General features: G+C 47.4%; 1 protein-coding gene across 3 annotated transcripts in view; it reads left to right on the forward strand.

Moving 5' to 3' along the window:
• Window positions 1-17,963: 17,963 nt before the first annotated feature.
• The window catches only part of LOC144691892 (FYN-binding protein 1-like), a 241,180-nt gene continuing 240,356 nt past the window's right edge, over window positions 17,964-18,787 (forward strand). For 2 of the 3 annotated variants that reach the window (XM_078560469.1, XM_078560482.1), the window contains exon 1: window positions 17,964-18,130. Coding sequence is in view for 1 of the 3 variants with exons in the window: in XM_078560482.1 (XP_078416608.1) it covers window positions 18,128-18,130 (3 nt within the window). In the remaining 2 variants the exon portion in view is untranslated. The remainder of the gene's footprint in view (window positions 18,131-18,787) is intronic. The other variant, XM_078560490.1, reaches the window with a different exon arrangement.

Below are 18,787 nucleotides of genomic sequence, written 5' to 3' on the forward strand. Positions count from 1 at the left end.
CACCCTTAATTCCCATGCCAGTTTTTGAGGAACCATTCAGTAGGGTGTTAGCAGACTGTGTGGGGCCATTCCCAAAAACGAAAGCAGGACATCAGTATATCCTTACTCTTAAGGTTACGACAACTTGATTTCCAGGGGCCATCCCTTTAAGGACCACAACAGCTAAAATATTGGACGGGAAGTTAACCCAGTTTTTTTGATCAATGTGGAGTACCGGTAGAGATCCAGTCAGATCAAGGTTCCAATTTTATATCTAAAATTTTTCAGAACATAATGGCCTGAATTTCATACTTGGCGTGTGCGCCAAGATGGCGGGAGCAGAAGCGGATGTAGAGTCCGCTCCCGGCTGTGGTCACATTGTGGATGCAATTTCACACTGGATGGCCAATCAATGGTCAGGGAGGGCTGGGTGGGGGTGGGGGCTTGTCAGGCACTGGGTCCAATGGTGACCCTTCGGGCACTTTAAAACCGGCAGAGGCAGCTCCCTGAAGGCTGCCAGGGGAGAATCTTTGGAGTCTGTCCAGGAAATCATTTCATTCAAACAATGGCATCACCGGCAGCTGGAGGCGTCAGGCGGGAGAGCAAGTCGGGGTACTCAGCTCCCCCCAGCTCCATGGACAAGTGCCTTGTGGTCCTTGTGGAGGAGGTGGGTGTCAGGCAGGACACTCTAGTACCCAGGGATGGCAGGAGTAGGCCACTGCACCTGACAAAAACAGCCTGGGAGGAGATGGCAGCCGAGGTCAGCGACCACAATGTCGTGCGGTGCACATGGGTGCAGACTCAAAAGGTTCAATGATCTGCTGTGCTCAGGTAGGGTGAGTACTGTGTTGGCATGGATCAGTGTGGTGAAGTGTTAAGGGCTGGCTGTCTGCCCGTGGAGCTCAGGGGTGTTAGAGCCTGAATGCCAACTCTCACTGACACTGGTGCTGGCCAAGGAGGTGAGCCCTGGATGTTTGTACTGAGTGCCTTGCGGGTCAAGGGCCATGACTCGAATGTGCCCTGCAAGGTGTCCCGGAGTGTGGGGGGGAGGAGTTTGCAGGTACAGAGTGGACAAATCAATGCTCCTCTGATATTAAGAGAAGCCATAACACCAACGAAAGAACTAAGACAGGCGGAGGCCCCCCAAACCTCCTCATTCTGACGAGGTAAGAGATGGATGCCTTGGAGCTGGAGTGCTGACACCCACCTCTGTCAGCCAGTCGTGGAGAGGCAGGGCTCTCTGACGAAGGTAAGAGAGCAGTGCACAGAGGTGAGAGTGTCGGGATTGTGCAAATATTCTTGTGTAGTCTCATTATTGATGGGAGCCTCAAACCTGGAGTCCCCATTGATCACTGAAAGGTGAGGGCACCATGATGCAGATCTCCATTGTCTCACCAGGGTGCCTGGCATGTACAGTGACAGTGTGATGACCTAAACTAATGACATATCGTTGTTCTCCCCTAGAATCACCAGCTCACCCATGAATGCAGTATCCTGAAGAGCCACCCTTGATGCCAGAAGACCACAGGGCTTTAGATGCACCTGTGTCACATCCCCTCTCTGCAGCAGGCACCAGCCCAGATACCAGCTCCTTGGTGGGCATTAGATCATCGGCTACAAGGTCGGTGCGCAGTGATGAGGGCACTTCACACTCGCTTGAGGTGCAGGCAGAGGCAGGGAGTGCCCAGGGCACCAGCAGTTGGAGGACTGCTGGAGACCAGGACGATGCTGACTCAAAGGCAAATGATGAGCCTCTGGAGATTCCATTAAGCGGCAGATGCTGGATGTCCAGCGGAATGTGCAGGAGGATCTGGCGGAGATCCATGAGGGTATACATGCCATGGCATTTGTTGTGGAGGAACTCTTCTGGAGCATGAGCACTGCGTTGACCCTCACTGCCTCCTCCATTGACAGAGTGGCGACTCTCATGGAGCGGCACCTCCAGGGACAGAATCAGGGGCTCCAAGGGTTGCGCTCGTACCTGCAAACCCTCACACAGGCAATGACCTCAGGAGGTCAGGGCCAGTGTGGATGATGGATGAAGCACCCAGTATCCCAGCAAGGTCCCTGTCCATCAACAGCAAGCAGGGAGGTCCAGATCAACCTCACATTGGCTCACAAGCTGTTTGTTGTCTCTGTGGGCTCCTCTCAGGATGCTCTGGATGATGGCAGCAGCTCCTCCACCCCTCTGCCAGTGACCATGGCATCTGATGAGTCTGCGATGACTGGGGAGATGCCAACCATGGCACTGGCCACTCTCTCCAAGGTGTGCCCAGCACAGGCTCCACTGGCCAGAGGATGACTGCCAAGGCCATCAAGGCCAAAATGACAGCAGGGTCAGCAGCTGTCTCCAGTGACGCTGCCAGTGACTTGGGGGGTACCAAGACGTAGCACTCGCAAATGTAAGTTTAAGGCACCATGAGCACTAAAGGGACTGTTCACGGGTGATCTTCTGTTCTGTAATGTTTTGTTTATATGTTTACTAGTGTGACCATTGACACCAGATATATTTATGTTCATTTGTTGTGAGTGTCAAAATGAGATAAATTTTGCTTTTGTCTTAATGGCCTGAGTATGCTTCATCTTTTTTTTTCTGGTGTAGGGCACGCCAGTATCTAATGCTGGACGTGAGTGGCTCTGAACTTTATTGCACAGGCACTGAGTGGATTTTGGATTCAAATGAAAGGGTCATTTCCGACATCCAGGATGGAGGCAGCAGCCCTGGCATGAGGTGGAAGCGTTGGCAGCCTAGCTGAAGGAGCGCTGGATCCAAGCATCCCTGCCTCCGCGAAAGATCCAGAGGTCGGCCTCCACGCCCTCAGTGTTCTCCTCACCAGGCTCCCCTCCTGACTCACCACTGTATTCTTTGTCAGTGGCCTGTGGAGCTGTGTCAAGATCCTTGTCCTCCAGTGGGCACCCCCTTGACAGAGCCAGATTGTGGAGAGTGCAGCATGCAACCACTATCAGTGACACCCGCTCTGGGGAGTGTTACAGTGCTCCCCCTGAACAGTCCAGGCATTGGGAGCACATCTTCAGAAGACCTATGTTCCTCTCTATCACTGCCCTTGTGGAGGCATGACTCCTAATATAACACTAGTCTGCCTCTGTTCTTGGCTGGCAGAGAGGAGTCATGAGCCACCTTTTCAACAGATAGCCCTTGGTATCCAGCAGCCATCCATCCAGTAGGGGGTATTCTTTAGGAAGAGATGGATAGTTATACTTCCTGACTACAATTGTGTGTTAACCAGCACTTGCAACCTGTTGAAAGAAGATTTGTTTTAAAATAAATGAATCATTGAGTATTTTGAAAAAAGCCTGGTCAGAGTCTCTTTTCTTCTGGGTACTAGAGATATAGGTACAGAATTGGCCATTTCGGCGAGAAAAATTAAACCTTTAAATGAATGGTATGGCCTGTGGAGCAGCGATATCAAGTAATATACTTGATGATTCAGGCAGTCCTCCCATCCCAGTCATTACAGAGGGTGTGTTAGTGGTGTCACAATCGGAGAACCTGTTCATAATGTTGAACTGAGGAAGTGCTGAGTGTGAAAACATTGATCAAATTCTGGTGGTGGAAAGAGAAGAGTTTCAAAGAGGAATCACAAGCAGAGGACCGGGTCTGAGGAGGGAAGTGAAAGTTTATAAATAGGAGCTTATCTGGAAGGGCCATAGTCTGAGACGATTTATTTCAGGAATGATTTATTTCCAGTTCCCTGCAATCTTTTTGCTGTCGACAACAATTTTTATTTATATAGCTAATTTAACAAAACAAAATATGCCAAAGGCACTTCACAGGAGTGTAATGAAACTAAATTTAATATCGAGCCACATGGGAGATAGAACGGTAGAAAAGTTACAGCACAGAAGGAGGCCATTCGGCCCATCTTGTCCATGACAGCCCGAGGACACCCAGGTGCCTTTTCTAATCCCATCTTCCTGCACCCGACCCATAGCCCTGCAGCTTACAGCACTTAAGGTGCAGATCCAGGTACTTTTTAAAAGAGTTTAAAGTTTCTGCCTCTACCACCAACTTGGGCAGTGAATTCCAGACATCCACTACCCTCTGCGTAAAAAAGTTCTTCCTCATGTCCCCCCTACACCTTCTGCCACTTATCTTGAATCTATGTCCCCTGGTTCTAAAATTCTCCACCAAGGGAAACAATTTTATCCTGTCTACTCTATCTATTCCCTTCATAATTTTGTTCACCTCAATCAAGTCACCTCTCAGCCTTCTTTGTTCCAAGGAAATTAACCCCAACCTATCCAATCTCTCCTCATAGCTACACTTTTCTAACTCTGGCAACATTCTTGTAAACCTCCTCTGCACTCTCTCCAGAGCTATTACATCCTTCCTGTAATGTGGTGACCAGAACTGCACACAATACTCCAGTTGTGGCCTCACCAGTGTTTTATACAATTCCAACATTATATCCTTATTTTTATATTCTATACCTCTGCCAATGAAGGAGAGCATTCCATATGCCTTCTTCACAACCTTGTCTACTTGAACTGCTGCCTTCAGGGACCTGTGTACTTGTATGCCAAGATCTCTCACTTCATCTACCCCTCTTAGTATATTCCCATTTATTGTGTAATCCCTGTAACTGTTTGACCTCCCTAAATGTATGACCTCACACTTCTCTATGTTAAAATCCATCTGCCACTTTACCACCCACTTCACCAACCCATCTATATCGTTTTGGAGATTATGGATATCCTCTACACTATCCACTACGCGGCCAATCTTTGTGTCATCTGCAAATTTCCCAATCGTGCCCCCCACGTTCACGTCCAAATCGTTAATATATAACACAAACAGCAAGGGTCCCAACGCCGAGCCCTGTGGAACACCACTTGAGACAACTTTCCATTCGCAAGGGCATCCATCAACTGTTACCCTTTGTTTCCTGTTACAAAGCCAACTTTTTATCCAGTTTGCCACATTACCCTGAATCACATAGGCTTTTTCTTTCCTGACTAATCTGCCATGTGGGACCTTGTCAAATGCCTTGCTAAAATCCATGTACACAACATCCACTGCACTACCTTCATCAACCCTTCTTGTCACTTCCTCAAAGAATTCAATCAAATTTGTGAGGCAAGACCTTCCTTTAACAAATCCATGCTGACCATCCCTGACTAGTCCATGCCTTTCCACATGACAGTTAATCCTATCTCTCAGGATTGATTCTACTAATTTGCTCACCACCGATGTAAGACTAACTGGCCTATAATTGTTTGGCATTTCCTTTGATCCCTTTTTAAACAATGGAACGACATTTACATTTCTCCAGTCCCCTGTATCTAGTGAAGATTGGAAAATCATCCTCAGACCATCTGCTATCTCCTCCCTGACTTCCTTCAGCAGCCTCAGAAACAATCCATCTAGCCCTGGTGACTTATCAACTTTCAAGGATTTCAACCCTTCGAGTACTTCCTCTCTCTTTATGACTATCCCATCCAATATCTCATAGTGTTCCTCCTGGACTACTACATCTACATCCTCCCTTTCCTTTGTAAACATGGAGACAAAATACTCATTTAAAACCCTTCCCACAGCCTCTGCATCTACACACAAGTTTCCATCTTCATCTCTGATAGGTCCCACTTTTTCCTTAAATAACCTTTTAGCATTAATATATTGGTAAAACATCTTTGTGTTATCTTTAACTTTACTTGCTAATCTTTTTTCATGCCCTCTCTTTGATTTCCTTATTTTCTTTTTTACTTCCTCCCTGCACTTCCTATATTCATCTAGGCTATCTGCAGTGCTTAGTTCTTTGTGCCTATTGTACGCTTTCTTTTTCTGTTTGATCTTCCCCTGTATTCCTCTAGACAGCCAGACAGTCCTAAATTTGGCAGTACCACTCTTATTTTTGTAGGGGACATGTCTACTTTGTACAATTAGGATCTCGCTTTTTAGTGCTTCCCACTGGTTTTTCACTGTTTTATCCTCCAGCAGTGCTGTCCAGTCCACCTCAGCCAAGTCCCTTCTCATTTCTGCAAAATTTGCCTTCCCCCAGTTCAAGACTTTTACTCCTGCCTTATCTCTGTCCTTTTCCATGGTAATGCTAAATCTGACTGAATTGTGATCACTGTCCCCGATATGTCACTTCACCCATTTGCCCTTCTTCGTTCCCCAAGATTAGGTCTAGAATTGCATCTCCTTTCGTTGGGTTTGTTACTAATTGGTTGAAAAAAGTTTCCTGGACACACTGCATGAATTTTTCTCCCTCAGTGCCCCTTATATTGTTTGAATCCCAGTTGATATTGGGATAGTTGAAGTCTCCTACTATTATTGCCCTCTTGTTCTTACAAGCAGAAATTTGCCTACATATTTGTTCTTCTATCTCCCTTTCACTGTTTGGGGGTCTGTAGTATAGTCCCAGTAGTGTGACTGCCCCTTTTTTATTTCTAAGCTCAATCCATAAAGCCTCGTTTGTTGACCCATTTAGTATATCATCCCTTCTCACAACTGGAATTGACTCTTTAGCCATTAGTGCTACCCCCACCTCCTTTTTTATCTCCTACTCTATCGCGTCTGAAGACTCTATAACCAGGGATATTGGGATGTCAGTTTTGTCCCTCCTTTAGCCAGGTCTCCGTTATAGCAATGACATTCTGCTGCCATGTGTCTACCTGCACCCTTAACTCATCTACCTTGTTTGTAATACTCCTTGCGTTGAAGTATAAACAGTTTAACCCCGTCAATTTCCCTTACTGGACACTGTGTAAACTTTGCTTCTCCTGTAACTCCATGTCTATCACAACGTCCCTAGCTAATGTTCTACCTCCATTTTTCTGATCTGAATCTGACCTATCTGATCCTACTCCTGGGATCCCATCCCCCTGCCACACTAGTTTAAATACTCCTCAACAGAACTAGCAAAAGCCCCACAAGGACACTGGTCCCAGCTCTGCCTGGGTGCAGCCCGTCCGGTTTGTACAGGTCCCACCTTCCCCAGAACCGGTCCCAGTGCCTCAAGAATCTGAATCCCTCCCGGCTACACCATCTCTCCAGCCACGTGTTCATTTGGTCTATCCTCTTATTCCTGCTCTCACTAGCACTTGGAACTGGGAGTAATCCTGAGATTACTACATTTGAGGAGATATTAGGGAAGATAGCCAAAACCTTGCCAGTGGATGGATTCCAGGGGCATTTTAAGGAGGTTATAGGAGACGGAACAAGAGAGAGGTAAAGAGGTCGAGAGGTGTAGTGGACGAATTATAGATCTTTGATCCCAGGCAATTGAAGGCATGACCACCAATAGTGAGGTAATTAAATTCAGGGATGTTCAGGGAGGCCAACGTTAGAGGAGGGCAGATATCTCAGAGGGTAGTGGTGCTCAGAGATGGGGAGGGGGCAAGACCATGGAGAGATTTGAAAACAAGGAAGAAAAACTTAGGGCAGAATTTTACTCTTGGCATGTGGGCTCAGCTGGGGCGGGCAGCGGCGCTGGTCAGGAGCAGGGGCATGATGTCCACTGGGTTCAATGGCAACCTGGCGGCCAATTCAAAAGCAGCCCAGGCAGCCTCTGGAAGTCTGTCACAGAAGGGAGCTGAACTGAAGATGGATTCCGTTGCGGGTGGACATGGCAGGTGGGAGGGCAGGACATTGGGGCACTCAGCCCCACGTTTCTTGGCTGAATGCCTCGCAGCCCTCCTGGAGGAGGTTCCACCCTTGTCCTCAGAGACATGAAGAGGAGCCCCCCCCCCCCAACACCTCAACAAAAAGACCTGGGAGGAGGTGGCATCCAGGGTCAGCAGCCACGACATGTTGAGGTGCTCCCGGGGCCGGAAGCGCTTCAACAATGTGCTGCGATTGGGAAGGGTGAGCATCGTGTTGGCATAGGTCACTTTCCAGAACAGTTAAGAGCTGCCCATCCCCCTGTGGACTTCAGGGGTGTTAGAGTGTGAGTGGCACATGTCAATGAGGCAGGAACTGGCCCAGGGGGTGAGCCCTGGCTGCTGGGACTGAGTGTCCTGTGGCTCCAGGGTCACGGATCAGCTGAGCCCTGTGAGATATTCCTCAGGTGGGGTTGGCCAGCCTGCAATGGCGCTGCAGGTAGAGGGTGGACTGATCAATGCTCCTCTGTCCTTTCAGGAGAAAACATCCCATAACAATATTGAGAGGTCCTGGCAGGGGATCCCCACACCTCCTAACCCTCACGCAGTACGAGCAGGAGGCACTGGAGTTCGAGAGGCACCATGCACCTCGGTCAAGCAGCCACGGTGAGGTGGGAGTGCCAGATGAAGGTAAGGGTGCAGTGCATTGAGGTGAGAATGTCGACTATTGCAGTTGTTCTAGTGCAGTCTGCATATTGATGTGAGCCTCGAACCTGGAATCCCCATTGAGAATGGAAAGACGAGGGCACCATGATGTATATCTCTGTCTCAGCAGGGTGTCTGGCATGCACAGTAACAGGGTCATGACTTAAACTAATGACATGTCCTTCTTGTCCTTTTTAGGCTCAATAGCAGGCGGTCGCTAGGAGGAGCCTGAAGGCCCACCCCTGACCCCGGAGGACCACCATGCTGAGCACGCACATGCGTCATACCCCCTCTGCCAAGCAGGCACCAGCGCAGATACCAGCACCTAGTGCCTCGGTTCATATTGGTGAGGGCACTTCACACTCACTTGAGGTGCAGGCGGAGGCAGAGAGTGCCCAGGGTGCCGGCAGTCGGAGGGCTGCTGGGGATGAGCACAATGCTCAGCCAATGGCTGATGATGGGCCTCTGGAGTCGTCCATTAGGCAGCAGCTGCTGGATGTCCAGCGGGATGTGCGGGAGGATCTGGCAGAGATGCATGAGGGAATGCATGCCATGGTCTCCATTGTGGGGGAGTCCATGCGGAGAATGAGAAATGCAGCAACCCTCATGGCCGAGCGCACTGTCCCCTCCATGGAGAGAGTGGTGACTCTTATGGAGAGGCTGCTCCAGGGACACAAGCAGGGGTTCCTGGGGATGCACTCGGACCTGCAAGTCCTCACACCGGCAATGACCTCAGGTGGTCACTGTCAGTGTGAGAGATGGATTGGGCACCCTGTATCCTAGCTAGGTGCCCAGCCATCAGTGGTGAGCAGGGAGGCCCAAAGCAACCTCGCGTTGGCGCACGAGCTGCCTGTCGTCTCTGCGGGCTCCTCTCAGGGCGCTCCGGATGAGGGTAGCAGCTCCTCCGCCCATCTGCCAGTGACTGTGGCATTCGATGAGGCTGCGGTGACTGGGGAGATGCCAGGCATGGCACTGGCCATTCCCTCCCAGGTGGGGCCAGCATAGGCTCCACTGGCCAGAGGACGCCCGCCAAGGTCATTGAGGCCAACAGGACAGCAGAGTGAGCAGGCTGTCTCCAATGCCAGTGCCAGCGAGGGGGGTGCACCAAAATGTCGCACCCGCAAACATAAACTTAAAGCACAAGACGGGCTTATCACTGATGATATCTTGTTTCCCCATTTTGGTTTGAATATTTTCACAGTGTGATTAAAAACACTGGTTAATGTTTATTTCAGCTCTGTTTCATATTCACAATTAAATTAGATGTTATTTTGTGCTATTGGCTTCTGTATGCTTCATTTCTTCTGTTGGTGCAGTGTAGGCCATTATGTAATGATGGACGTGTGTCTCCTGAAATTTTATTGCACTGGCACAGAGCATATGTTTTTGGCCAAGGAACTGGGCCTGCCAGGGATCGAGTCTGGAGCCTGCAGCCCTGGCATGTGGTGGTGGTTCTTGTTTGGTAGCCTAGCTGAAGGAGCGTTGGATCAAAAGTGGCATTGGTGTCCCTGCCTCCCTGGAGGTTGCCCAGGTCAGCGTCCACACCCTCAGCGTTCTCCACACCATGCTCGTCCTCGGACTCACTACTGGACTCATGATCTGTTGCCTGTGCAGCTGTGTTAAGATCATCTTCCTGCATTGGGCACCTCCCTTGCCAGGGCCAGATTGTGGAGAGCACAGCATGCAACCACTATCAGAGGCACCCGCTCTGGGGGGTACTGGAGAGCACCCCCTGAACAGTCCAGGCAACGAAAGCGCTATGGTTCTCTCTACTACAGCCCTTGTGGAGGTGTAGCTCCTATTGTACTGCTGCTCAGCCTCTGTTCCTGGATGGCAGAGAGGTGTCATGAGCCACTTTCTGAGGAGATAGCTCTTGTCACCCAGCAGCCATCCATCCAGCTGGGCTGGAGCACTGAAGAGCCCCGGCACCTGGGAGTGTCTGAGGATGTAGGCGTCGTGGGAGCTGCCTGGGTACCTTGCACAGACTTGTAGAATCTGCATCCTGTGATCACACACTATCTGCACGTTCATGGAGTGGAAGCCCTTCCTGTTGACGAATGCACTGGGCTCACCTGCTGGCGCCTTGATGGCCACATGTGTACAGTCTATAGCACCCTGGACACGGGGGAAGCCAGCAATCGCTGCAAAGCCTCTGGCTCGCTCAGCCTGGCTGGCCTCGTCCGTACAGTAATGAATAAAGGTCAGTACCCGGCTGAACAGTGCTTCTGTCACCAGCTCGACACAACTGTGGACAGCTGATTGGGAGACTCCACACAGATTCCCCACTGAGCCCTGAAGAGAGCCGGAGGCATAGAAGCTAAGGGCCACTATGACCTTCAGAGCCAATGGCATGGGGTATCCACCCATATAGTTGGAGTGATCTCAGGCCCGAGCATCTGACAGATGGCAGTCACTGTTTCCCTTGAGAGACGGGGGCATTACACCTCAGACATATTGAGGTAGCTGCATCGCTGCCTGTAAACCCTGGCAGCAGGATAATGACGTCTTCTGTAGCCCCTTCCGCCTTGGACCACCTGCTGGCCCTGCGCCCCTTGTGCCTGCGCCTCTCCCCCCACAGGTCACCCCCCTGGAGGCTGCACTGGGACACATGGCCTCCTCTCCCTTCTGCCCCTCTCTCCCTCCTCAGAGGAGGTGCCTCCAGCGGAGACCCCAATCCCCATTCCCAGGGTAAGGGAAGGCTGCCTGATACCTGGAAATGTCCACACGGTCCGAATCATCCAGGGGCCTGGAAGACACCAATGAGTCCTGAAATGAAGCCTAGAAATGCTTGGAATGCAACTGTGAAGCGAGAAGAAGATGTCCAGTCCACAAAAGCAACCAGCAGCAAGTTAGATCCAAAACTCCTCACTACCCGCATTGACAATGTCACTGACCCTTCTTATCCTGCACGTGGATGAGCTTTTGTTAATTGTAGCCTGCCCGTTTTTCCCAATGCGATGGCCGTTCATCGGAGACAATTGGTGTGTGAAGGGCCTTAAACAGCCTCTTAATTAATGGCAGGCGTGCCTCCATCTGCATCGCGTGCCCGCCTAACGAAATATCGCATTAGTGCGCATTAACATCAGCACGCTCGGCAGACATCTTCATGTATTATTTCACGCTTGATGAGGTCGGGCGCTCGCACGCCCACCGAGTGAAAAATTCTGCCCTTAAATCAAGACATTACTGTACTGGGGGCCAATGGAGATCAGTAGGCACAGGGGTGATAGGGGAACAGGATTTGGTAAGAGTTGAGATATGAGCAGTAGAGTTTTGGGTGGCCTCAAGTTTATGGAGGATAGAATGTGGGAGAATGTTAGGAGTACATTAGAATAGCCAATTCGATTCACTCCACATTTTATCAAGAAACAGCTGAAGGCACTGGATACTGCAAAGGCTATGGGCCCTGACAATATTCTGGCAATAGTACTGAAGGCTTGTGCTCCAGAACTTGCTGTGCCGCTAGCTGTTCCAGTACAGCTACAACGCTGGCATCTACCCAGCTATGTGGAAAATTGCCCAGGTATGTCCTGTACACAAAAAGCAGGACAAATCCAACCCAGCCAATTACTGCCCCATCAGTCTACTCTTGATCATCAGTAAAGTGATGGAAGGGGTCATTAACAGTGCTATCAAGTGGTACTTGTTTAGCAATAACCTGCTCACTGATGCCCAGTTAGGGTTCTGCCAGGACCACTCTACACTTCCTCTGCCTGCACAGGAAATTCTCCTATGTGACCCTACACATCCTTTGACTACCCTTTTACTATTTATATCTTTATGAAAAGTTTCTGGATTTCCTCTTATGTTAGCCATGAAACTATTCTTATAACCTCTCACTGTCATTCTCATTTCCTTTTGAAGGTCTTTGTACTTTCTATATTCTATATTGTTTTCAAGATGGAGTTAGAGTTTTCAAGCAGGAGTTAGATATAGCTCTTGGGGCGAAAGGGATCAAAAGATATGGGGAGAAAGCGGGAGCAGGCTTTTGAGTTGGATGATCAGCCATGATCATAGTGAATGGCGGAGCAGGCTCGAAGGGCCAAATGGCCTACTCCTGCTCCTAGTTTCTATGTTTCTATTCAGCTTGATTCTCTCCTGCATGACCAACCTTATGATTAGCAAAATGTGGTAAAGTGAGGCACTCTGTCCCTTTAAGAGAATGCAAGTGTACTGAACATGCGACAGTGCTGAAAAATCTCTGTACAGCACAGGCAACTGGGAACTGTAAGTCAAGTTATGGAGGTTTCTGAGTGAGCACGTATGACCTGGTGCTCTGCCCTATGTCTCAATAAACCATCATTGTTTATTCTTATATCAGTCTCTCCCCGTTATTGATTGCAAGCAGCAACTGGTGAGAACATAGGAGGGCGGGCAGTTAGTGTTCGGTTGGCCAACGAACTCATTTACCTAAGACATAAAACAAAGCCATAGAATTGTTACAGCAAAGAAGGAAGCCATTCAGCCAGTCATGTCCGTGCTAGCTCCCTGCAAGAACAACTCACCTAGTATCGCTCACACATCTTAAATCTGTGCTCTCTCATTTTCGATCCTTCCACCAATGGGAACAGTTTCCCCCTATTGATTCTGTCCATACCCCTCATGATTTTGAACACCTCTATCAATCTCCTTTCAACCTTCTCTAAGGAGAACAGCCCCAGCTTCTCCAATCTATCCATGTACTGAAATCCCTCATCCCAGGAACCATTCTCGTGAATCTTTTCTGCACACTCTCCAATGCCTTCATAGTCTCCCTAAAGTGTGGCACCCAGGATTGGGTGCAACGCACCAGTTGAGTAGAGTAAATGGTGGCGTAGTGGTAATGCCACTGGCCTAGTTATCCAGGGACCCAGGCTAACGCTCTGGAGGCACAGGTTCAAACCCCAGCACTACAGCTGGTGGAATTTAAATTCAATTGAAAAATCAGGAATTGAAAGCCAGTCTCAGCAATGGGGCCATGAAACTATCTTTGGTTGTTGTAAAAGCCCATCTGGTTCACTAATGCTCTTTTAGGGAAGGAAATCTGCCGTCCTTACCTGGTCTGGCCTACATTTGACTCCAGACCCACAGCAATGTGGTTGACTCTTGATGCCCTATGAAATGGCCAAACAAGCCACTCATTCAAAGGCAATTAGCGAAGGATGACAATTGCTGGCCTTGCCAGTGATGTCCACATCCCCGTGAAAGAATTAAAAAAATGTTTTTTAAAGTTTAATTTAATCTCCTTGCTTTTGTGTTCTATGCCTCTATTAATAAAGCCTAGGATACTGTATGCCTTATTAACCACTTTCTCAACCTGTCCTACCCCGTTCAATTACTTATGCACATATACACCCAGGTCCCTCCTCACCTGCACCCCATTTAAAATTGTACCCCTTTTTTTATATTGTGTCTCTATTCTCTTCCTACCAGAATGAATCACTTCACATTTGCCTGCACTGAACTTCATCTGCCAACTGTCTGCCCGTTCCACCAACCTGTCTATGTCATTTTGAAGTTCTACACTATCCTCCTCACAGTTTACAATGCTTTTAAGTTTTGTGTCGTTCACAAATTTGGAATTGTGCCCGTACACTAAGGTCAAGATCATTAATGCATATGATAAAAAGTAAGGGTCCTAAGACTGACCCATGAGGAACTCCACTATAAAACATCTCCCAGTCTGAAAAATAAAATACCCTGTTTCCTGTCACTCAGTCAATTTTGTATCCATGTTGCTCCTGTCCCTTTTATTTCATGAATTCTAACTTTGTTCACAAGTCCTTTGTGCGGCACCATATCGAATGCCTTTTGGAAGACCATGTACACCACATTAACAGTATCAACCTTATCCATCTTCCCTGTTACCTCTTCAAAAAACTCCAGCAAGTTAGTTAAACACAGTTTGCCCTTAACAAATCTATGCTGGCTTTCCTTAATAAACCTGCATTTGCTCAAGTGTATATTAATTTCATTCTGAATCACCATTTCTAAAACTTTCCCCACCACTGATGCTAAGCTGACAGGTCCGCAGTTGCTGGGCTTATCCTTAAAGCCTTTTTTGAACAAGGGTGTAATGTTTGGAATTCTCCAGTCCTCTGGCATCGCCCCTGAGTCTAAGGGATGTTGGAAAATTATGGCCGTTGCCTCTGCAATTTCCACTCTCACTTTCCTCAATATCCTTGGATGCATCTCATCCGGTCCTGGTTCCTTACCAACTATAATTACAGGCAAACTATCCAATACCACCTCCTTATCAATTTAAAACCAACCTAAGTATCTGAACTACCTTTTGTTTCATCATGACCTATGCAGTATCTTCCTTGGTAAAGACAGATACAAAGAATTCATTTAATACCTCAGCCATTCCTCACTTCCATGCATAGATTCCCTTTCTGGTCCATAATCAGTCCCACTCCTCTTTTTGCCACCATTTTGCTATTTATATACCCATAGAAGAATTTTGGATTCCCTCCTATGTTAGCTACCAGTCTCTTCTCATAATCTCTCTTTGCTTTGTTTTTATTCAATTTCCCTCTGAACCTTCTATATTTGGCTTTGTTCACCATTTTATTATCCACCTGATATAAGCATGCTCTTTCTGCTTCAACTTAATCTCTATCTTTTTCACCATCCAGGACCGTCTGAATTTGTTTGCCCCATCTTTCCCTCTCGAGGGAATTTTTAAAAATTCATTCATGGGATGTGGGCATTCCTGGCTAGGCCAGCATTTATTGCCCATCCCTAAATGCCCTTGTTCAGAGGGCATTTAAGAGCCAACAACATTGCTGTGGGTCTGAAGTCACATGTAGGCCAGGCCAGACCAGGTCAGGACAGCAGATTTCCTTCCCTAAAGGGCATTAGTGAACCAGATGGGCTTTTACAACAATCGATGATGGCCATCATTAGAGGGGGACTTTTAATTCCAGGTTTTTATTGAATTCAAATTCCACCATCTGCCATGGTGGGATTCAAACCCCGGTCCTCAGGGCATTATTCTGTGTCCCTGGATTACTAGCCCAGCAGCAATACCACTACACCATCACCTCCCCTTGATTGTAGTTGGACTATCTCCTCTTTAAAGGCAGCCCATTGTTCAGTTACAGTTTTAACTGCTGATCTTTGCTTCTAATTTACCCGGGCCAGGTCCATTTTTACCCCATTGAAGTTGTCTCTCCTCCAATTAATCACATGGCTTCTATTTCTGTTTCACTCCGTATCTTTAGTCATCCCAGGATCTCTAGCTTTGGATGTCCTTCATTTCTCCCTCATGGGAATGTGTCTATTCTGTATCCTCTTTGAAGGCCTCCCGTTGATCAATTATTGTACTGCCTAACAATTTTTGGCAGGACAGAACCTGAGTATCGCTGAAAATGGAGACACGCTGTCGAAGCTTTTTGTCTTGTACTCACAAGAATATCAGTAGTAAAGGGAACAACAATTTATACTTCATGAGAAGAGAGTGTTTATTGGTTGACAAGTGGACTCTGGTTGAGGTGTTGGCAGGGAGAATGCATCATGGAACAGTTAACTGCCAAGCTTTGATTCAAATTCAAACTAGGCAAGTCAGCTTTGATTGGTCAAGGCATTGCCATGTGGAATGAACAAGGAATGGCTGTCCCCTGAGCTTTCATTTAGTTGAAAAAGGCCCAATGCCTGGACGTTCTTCTTCTGTCTGAAAAGGACAGGGCCCTGTGTGTGAGTATATGTAGCTTCTGGCATGCGAAAGGAGCCACACTGTGTACCTGACTGATAATCTTAAATTGGTTTTCAGTGGAATTCCTAGCACAGTTGGGATTGTTTAGTAATTGTTGTCCAATTGTGGAATTACATCTAATATTGAACACTATGTTTTGAGTTTTGCAATGCCCTGACAAATCAGAGTCGACCTGCCTGGTTTAAATTTGAACAAAAGCTTGGCAGTTAACTATTCCCTGGTGCATTCTCCATGGCAACACCTCTACTAATCAGAGTCCACTTGCCAACCAATCAACATTCTCTTCTCATGCAGTGTAAATTATTGTTTCCCTTACTATTGGTATTCTTGCGAACTGTCCTGATGAGTGCAAGATGAAAAGCTCTGACAGCTTGTCTCTTTATTCAGCAATAACAATTTTTGATTCCAGTCAACTTTTCACCTTACTGAAATTAGGTCTCCTTTCATTAAATGTTTTTGCTTTTTTTAATTCATTCATGGGATGTGGGGGTCGCTAGCTGGGCCAGCATTTATTGCCAATCCCTAATCGCCCGTGAGAAGGTGGTGGTAAGCCGTCTTCTTGAACCGCTACGGTCCATGAGGTGTAGGTACACCCACAGTGCTGTTAGGGAGAGAGTTCCAGGATTTTGACCCAATGACAGTGAAGGAATGGCGATGTATTTCCAAGTCAGGATGGTGAGTGGTTTGGAGGGGAACTTGCAGATGGTGGTGTTCCCATGTGTCTGTTGCCCTTGTCTTTCTAGATGGTAGTAGTTGTGGGTTTTGAAGGTGCTGTCTAAGGAGGCTTGGTGAGTTCCTTTGATTGTGGCTAGCCCTTTTCCATAACTATTCTCAACCTAATATGATCACTATTTCCCAAATGCTCCCCCACTGAAAAATATTCCACTGCCTCACTTCTTTCCTTAGAACTGAATCCAGCGCTGCTTACTTCCTCATTGGAAGCACACTGATCAAGAAAGATCAATACTGCAGTCTATATTAGGATAATTGAAGTTCCCATTATCACCACTCTGCAGTTACTGCAGCTTTAAGTAAATTTGCCTCCAAATGTGCTCCTCTCCAACTCCTTCCCACTATTTGGAGGCCAGCATTATGTGCGCAGTAGCATAATAGCTCCTCTATTGCTCCTTAATTCTTACCAACTAGATGTTGTCTTTAACCACTCAGCTACACCGGCCCTTGTGAATGCTACAATAGTTTATTTGATCAATACTGTCACTCCACTTCCTTTTAATCCTTCCTGATCTTTGTGTGTATTTGTTCACCTGTTTGTGTCTGTCTGTGACTGAGTTTGTGTATGTACATTTGTCTGTGTCTCTGTGCATGTGTGATCTGTGTGAATTGTGAATATGAAGGAACACAGGGACATGGGACTTGGGAGCAGGATTGGCCATTTGGCCCTTCGAGCGTGCTCCACCAATTGATAATATCATGGTCCATCTGATTGTGGTCCCAATACCTTCCTGTCTGCCCCCATAACCCTCGGCTCCTTGTCTATAGTAACATCTGTGTCTGTGCGAGTTTGCCTTTGTCTGTTTGTGTGTGTGTATTTGTGTGTGTGTGTGTGTGTATTTGTGTGAAAATCTGTCTGTGTGTCATGGCCAGAGGGTGGGTTAGCAATGTTAAACTTGGGGAAGGGCTGACTATGAAAGCATTGATCAAATTCTGATGTTGAAAAGAGCTGTGATTGCATTGTGTGGCTAGAAGTTTTCAAAGAGGAGTCTTTTTTTGTGTGTATGTGGAAGTGTGTGTGCAAGTCTGCCTGCATGTGTATCTGTGTTAAAGTCTGCCTGTGTGTGTGTGTGTGTGTATGTGTGCATGTGTGTCTATGCAAGTGTCTGTGTATGTCTCTGCATGTGTGTATGTACGAGTGCCTGCCTGTGCATATCTGTGCAATTGCATGTTTGTAGGTGTATTTTACCTAAGTGTTTACTCCTGAGGCAAGCTCCTCCCACTATCCTGTCTCTATTCCTAGCCCCACCCCGCTAACCCTTCAACCATTCGTGCCCCTTGGATTATATGCAAATGCTGAGTGTGGTGATAGGGCTTCCTGTAATGTGTCTGCAATACTACGTCTCAACATTCAAAAAGGAAGTAAGTGATGCAGAGAAGAAACTACATGTTATCTGTGCGGTTGTTCTGGACCAGGGCAGCTAGGAGTAATCATAGCTGCGCTCCAAAATGGTGAGGAATCAACATGTGTGTGCATTTGTGAATGTGTTGACATGTTTGTGTGTGCGTTTGTGAGCGTGTATTTGTTATTGTGTTGGTGTGTGTATGTGTTTGTGAGTGTTGAGATACATGAGCATGTGTTTGTTCATGTGTGTGTTGATATGTATTTGATCTGTGTATGTTTGTGAGTGTGTTTGAGAGTGTGTTGAGGTGTGTTTATGGGTGTGTTGAGGTGTGTGTTAATTGGTATTTGATCTGTGTGTGTTTGTGTGTGTGTTTCAGAGTGTGTTGAGGTGTGTTTACGGGTGTGTTGAGGTGTGTGCGTGTCTGTGAGTGTGTTGAGGTGTGTGCGTGTCTGAGTGTGTTGAGATGTGTTTGTGAGTGTGTTGAGGTGTGTGCGTGTTTGTGTGTGTTGAGGTGTGTGCGTGTTTGTGGGTCTGTTGAGACGTGTTTGTGTGCGTATTTGTTTCTGTTTGTGGGTGTATTGCTGTGTGTGCGTGTATGTGAGTGTGTTGAGGTATGTGTGTGTTTGTGAGTGTGCTGAGGTGTGTGCATGTTTGTGTGTATTGAAATGTGTGAGTGTGTTTGTGTGTTGAGCGGTGTGCGTGTTTGTGAGTGTGTTGAAGTATGTGATTGTGTGTGTTGACGTGTGTTTGTGTGTGTTGAGAT

The sequence above is a fragment of the Cetorhinus maximus genome, chromosome 2, assembly GCF_964194155.1.
Source record: "Cetorhinus maximus chromosome 2, sCetMax3.hap1.1, whole genome shotgun sequence".
Classification (NCBI taxonomy): domain Eukaryota; kingdom Metazoa; phylum Chordata; class Chondrichthyes; order Lamniformes; family Cetorhinidae; genus Cetorhinus; species Cetorhinus maximus.